Below are 6,000 nucleotides of genomic sequence, written 5' to 3' on the forward strand. Positions count from 1 at the left end.
TAGTCCTAAAAAATAAATATTTGCGCTGTAATTTTCTCTTCGGTAAAGATTCATACCCGTAATACAAAGTTTCAGATTGAAAATGCCCCACTTATTTTCGCTCATCTCCTGTGGGAGAATTTTCCAATCAAGGAAATAAAATTTCTTAAGTCACACTTACATCTCCAGAATGACATTTTCCAATAAGACAAAGCCCTGGTCCCAGCAGGTGTGCAGCTTCTCACGGAATAGAGGAGGCACGACACCACTCTGTCCCAGGCTGCAGAGGGCAGTTAGCTTTGCGGGAGGGCGGGTGCCTCACCGGTGCACTCTCTCCCCATCAGGTGGACGCTCATGGAAACATTCTGTTAACATCGCTGGAGGTTCACAACGAGATGAACGAGGTTGCGGGCGGCGTCGGAGAGACCAGGAATTCAGCAATATCCTTTGACAACTCAGGAATCCAGTACAGGAAACAGAGCATGCCCAGGGAAGGGCATGGGCGGTACATGGGAGACAGAGGCATCCCGCACAAGAAGACCCACCTTCGGAGGAGGTCTTCGCAGCTCAAAATTAAGATCCCCGATCTAACCGATGTGAATGCCATAGACAGATGGTCCCGGATCGTGTTTCCATTCACTTTTTCTCTTTTCAACTTAGTTTACTGGCTGTACTATGTTAACTGAGTGACTGTACTTGATTTTTCAAAGACTTCATTTAACACTGAGTGAAATATTACCCTGCCTGTCAAGTTTTTATACTTGTACACACACAGACACACACACGCAGACACACACATATATACATACACAACTGTATATATATGTGGACTTTCTCAGCATATATATAAAATACAAGTGTCTATGTGGATGTATGTGTATATGTTCATACACACAGGTGTGAGCACCCATGTGTATGTCTTTATATACACATGCATACATACATTTTGCAGCTACGGACAATTTAACACAGGATACATATTAAAGAACGTCATAGTTTTTTCTTTTTTCATTGAAAGGGACAAGTATCATCTAAATATTATGCCTTGAGAATGAGGGCGTGAAAGACAACACCATTCCAAAAGTGTGTCTTTTATTATCATAAGTTAGATGTTTTAGTTGAAAACTCAGAGAGACATTCTTAGTTAATTTTTGGAAACTCATACAGTGGTACTGCTAGTTTAATTCGAGTCTCGCACTTCAGATCCTCTTTTTCAGTTTACCAAGCAGAGGCTTGTTGGCTTTCCTGGTGACTGGTTTTGTTTCCTCGGGTACACTTTCTCTGCCCTGGTTTAGCAGGTGAAGTGTTCGCCCGCTGTCTTAAGCGTAGGTAGATCCCACGTTGACGTCCTCACGTCCACCTCTGGAATCCCATCGGGAGCGAATGGCATCTCCTTGTAAGTACTCACTACCCTGCGTGACTAGGGTTTTTCTCTTCCCTGGAGTGGCTCCAGCCTAACTGTCGTGTGGGAACACAGTGGCATGTATTGGCAACGGCGTTTCAATCCTTGAAAACGTGTTCTACACCTCGTCTGGATTCCTAGGCCTGATATCTAATAGAAAGCATAGAAGTCTCAGGTTCTTTGTTACATCTAGGATGATCTCCCCCTTGCAGTTATGTTATCGATCATTCTTATAACATTGTATGTTAATATAAAATATATTTGCATAATATGCATACATATGTATATTTACCAAGATTTTGTTTCTTATGCTTGCTATCATGGCAGCATGCGGTGTCATATTTTTTGTTATGTGATGTAACTACTTTCTGTTATCTAGAAATTAAGATTGAAGCTAAGCACTTCTACTGTTCGCTTTCAGAAACTAAGAAACATCCTCACGCCTTTATTTTGTATCTGACATATCTCATAAGCACATCCAGCCACTCCTAGGCCAACTAGGAATCTGCAGGAACACGACCAGTACACACACCACGCACCACCCATGACCCGTGACCGTGCTCTGAGGCTGAGGAAGCGACCTGACTTCCGGTTCCTTCGACCCACAGCCTCAGCAGTATTTGAACTTTTTAAAGCTCGCAGAAACAAGACAAGGTGCACCGGTTTCATAGACGCAACCTTAACTTACTATTTAGATGAGATCTTTCTAAAGAAAAAAAGATGATATATTTTTTGTAAACAATATTTCTATCACAGGCATCCATAAACTGATATGACTACAGTTGTGCAAACAGGCGTCACAGTGAAGTTAAGCATTTGGAGGACAAAATAAAAAGCAGAATATGCAGGAAAGAACTACTACATTAATAGTTTATCAGAAAATGCCACACATGCTTCACCCCCTCTGTTCTGTCCTTAATGAATGGCCGTAGTCTGGCCTAGTGCTCACAAGGCTGGTGCCACAGGGCCAGCACTGCCCCTGCGAGGACGCCTGGCACACTGTCACCAAGTTGGCCACACCTTGGTTTTGCTCCGGTGACCATAGCAGCCTTTAACTGTGGGAGCCTGTGCCAGTTCAAAACCCACCGTCAGATAAAACATAATCCACAAAAGTCTCATGCGAGAGGCAATGACTGATTTTTATGCCCTCTTCCCTCTTACATTCCTGTCTTTCTTCAAAGTCTTCTCCTAACTGCTGCTCTCTGATTTTATTTTCTCTGGAGACAAGCCAAGGATTTCGTGGTCTTTGGCATCTCTCTGGCAATTTTTTTTCCTGGGAAACAATGGGTGGGGGATTCTAAAAGTCAAACAGTTTGGGAATAAGCCTTGTAAGTGGCCTTATCATTGTTAATATGTTAAAGAAAAAGGAGACATTTGTGAAGACCTTCTCCCTTTCAAAGCTTCAGGTATCTTTTTCTGTACCCAGAAATTCAAAGTGTGAGTTCCTCATCAGAGCAGGGACCCCAAAATGCAAGTGAACATGGACAAAAGCAGCTGGTGATCAATTTAAGTGTATAATTTATACTATTCAGAACTGTGATATTCATTTCTTTCTGGGAGAAAAATGATTCAAAACTTTTGTTATGCATAGTTGAGGTACCCAAATATGAAAGGTGGAGACCCCGCGGGGCTCAGGAGAGTGGCGGTCCACTTCCTGAGGTTTTCTGAATATAAATCTGCATGGTATAGTCATAATAGCTTTTGAGCTTTTTATATACATTTGGCACCAAGACTGGGGATCCACAACTTTGTAGACACTGCGATGAAGCTAACATAGTAGCTATAATATAAATAGTGTTTGTTACCACACACACACAATACACACACCTACATGCATACATACATACATATATTATGTAAAAAAAACTTTTTAAGATTCTTGGGTATGTGTTTGCTTTACTCCATTTAAGAAGAAAATTACTTTTCTTCTAATAAAATTATTTTATAGCTTCTCCATTTTTAAAAGTTGTGAGTAGTATTGAGAAGAGAACTCCGCTGTGTTAAAGGAAGAGACTTCAGTGTGATTCTGTTCTGTTCAGTGACCTCCTCTCCCACAGTAGTTACGTGAGCCCATGAGTGGGCTGTGGTGGGGGACTTAGAACCCAGGCCTCTGACATGATGGGAGGTGGCTGTCGCCTACACCAAAGACCTCTGGAGTAAGGAGAAAAGTTCAATTTGGGATTCAATGAGATTTCTTTCTCCACAACCAAAAGTAATAAACTGTTCATTTCTCAGTAGTCCTGTCTTTCCCGAGTGCTTCCTTCACAGGAGGCTTAGAATGCACAGAACAGTCTTGTGGTGACAGTCTGTGATTGCCCTGAGACAACTCAAGAGTCCCCTGTAGAGTCCTGCCGAGAAAGACTGGTCAGACTTGAGTCATCTTTAACATGAGCGTCACTTCTCTCCACCAACCCCAGACTGTGGAGGGGTTTTGCTGTCTATACCATGAGAAATTCATTCCCCTCTATCTCCCATGAACTAGAGAGTAGATCATGATAATATTTCCACTAGGTTTTCAGTGACATGTCCTGTAGTGACATGAGTTTTTAGTGCCACCATGGGAACCTTGACATCGTTGGTCCCTCCCATCAAAGACACTTCCCTCCTGTCCAAACATGGAATGAACGTCTTCACCAAGGTGATCATCTCAGAGCTGACACCATACACACTTGGGACTGGCTTTAAGGGGACAGACACACTGCAGTGTAGATGTTCGTGTTCAGCATCTACAAGATAATCTTTTGGTGTTTGTCCCAACACAGCATTTTCTAAAAAGAGATGTGTCTAACTTCAACTCTCCTGGCTTGATAGTATAAACCATTCCACAACTCTTATTTTAATGTTCCACCTGAAAACCAGTTCGTATTTCTGGCTGTTTTGTGTAAACAAAACTTGAGAAATGGCTGAAATGTTTTGTTACTCTTGGAATGGGCTCAGGCTCCCCTCTTACCACGAGCCCTCCACCAGAGTAATATTGGGCAAAGAGCTGGCCAGGTGGATTAAAATTTCCTAGGACACTAGATAGTGTGCCTTGGATCAATTACCTCTTCTACTGCATTGAAAGGTGCCATGTTTCCTGAAATACTAAATTCCCGACACCTGGATACACTGCAGCCTCCCGGAGAGTGGCTCACAAACCACCCCAGACCGCGCCTCTCCCTAGGGGCAGCCCCAGGAGCCTGTTTTGTCATCCTTGTGTCACTTTTCCATTTCACAAGTCAGTGAGTGTTTAAGGTAAGTACAGGATCACTCTGGTAGGAACAGGCGATGCTGTCAGGACCAATTCCCACGTCGATTTCATTTCACTGTAAAGATAAATTTAAACCCGGTTTTGCTTAAGCACATTGATGTAATTTTTTGGTATTATATGACATGAAAACAAAACAGCAAAATTGAGTGATAGATAACAATATGAAACTTGTTGATGAATGAATTCAAATTTATTAAAAAAGGACTAACTGACTTAAATACAATGCGTTTTTTCTTTCTTGGCTGACTCGTTGAAATGGTGTGGTTATTTTAAACCCAGTCATTTTTAGTTGCACATGCATTTTTACATACTGAAAGTAAACGAAATAAGCCCAAAGTTGATTGCCTAAGAAACCAGTTGAGCTATGATGTTTTTTAAAAAAATCACAATTCATTCTGAACTTCAAGGATCAACAAGACACACAGAGCTCTAACTTGTATTGGTGTTCAAATGAGTGCTTTAAGTAAGAAACTTTTATACTGAAAGCGGGGGAATCAGTCTACCAGTAACCTTTAACCAGGCTAGTATTGGCCCTTGATGAGGCAGTTTCCCTGGTTTCCTCTCCAGCAAGAAAGTAAGAAGCAAAGCTTCGAAATGAATGAATGAATGAATGAATGAAGGATCCAGGGACACCAACAGTCACAACTCTCAGTGGGAATTGTGATGTCTGCAGGCACTCAGGCTGTTAGATCACCTGCTGACCCCTGAACAGAAACCTCAGAGTGGGTTTTAACCCTCGAAGATGGGGGTGTTTCATAGCAGGTTTGCCTCCACATGCACACATGGACTCTGAGCAAAGCAGCGCAAGTTCTCCACAACAGCCCCATGATGGGGGCGCCTCTTTGCATTCTCCTCTGACACCCTAACTTGGGCGTGTTTCACACAGGCGCTGCATCGATGGCTGGCACTTGACAGGGAGTCGTTTCTCATTACCTCACTGAGCTGCATATTCTGTCCCAGGTGACAAGTTTATATGATCAAAAACTGCAAAAGAGAATTTGCAAATTCTGACTGAGGGTCTGAAATTTTCTCTAGAAAGCACCCTCCAGGTGGCTGGAGGAGCCCTCATCGAATGTGGTGTCCAGTTTTCCCCAGAGAGCCCCTCCAGACTGCCCACTCCCCTCTCCCACGGCTCCATGGCCCATGTTCATATTTGGCTCCAGTATACAGTTGCCGCTCTAACCTTCTTTTGACTAGTTTCTAAAGGACAGGGACTGTCAGCGCTCCTAAGAATGAGAACATTATTCTTCAGAAAAAACTGCATCTTTGATGCCTTGATACACTTCCAAGGTGAAACCTTCATCCCACATTGGATGAGCCATCAGTGGCAACTTGGTGAGGTGCTCCTACCGTCAGAGGGACTCGAACC

The 6,000-nt window shown here is 42.9% G+C and overlaps 1 protein-coding gene across 1 annotated transcript in view; it reads left to right on the top strand.

The window, feature by feature from the left end:
• Window positions 1–4,849, top strand: part of Gabrb3 (gamma-aminobutyric acid type A receptor subunit beta3) — a 61,521-nt gene extending 56,672 nt beyond the window's left edge. The window contains exon 6 of the mRNA XM_010612931.2: window positions 324–4,849. Coding sequence (XP_010611233.1) covers window positions 324–665 — 342 coding nt within the window. The 3' untranslated portion in view covers window positions 666–4,849. The remainder of the gene's footprint in view (window positions 1–323) is intronic.
• Window positions 4,850–6,000: the final 1,151 nt, after the last annotated feature.

Source organism: Fukomys damarensis, unplaced genomic scaffold (genome assembly GCF_012274545.1).
Source record: "Fukomys damarensis isolate Sample0158 unplaced genomic scaffold, DMR_v1.0_HiC HiC_scaffold_7, whole genome shotgun sequence".
Lineage (NCBI taxonomy): Eukaryota > Metazoa > Chordata > Mammalia > Rodentia > Bathyergidae > Fukomys > Fukomys damarensis.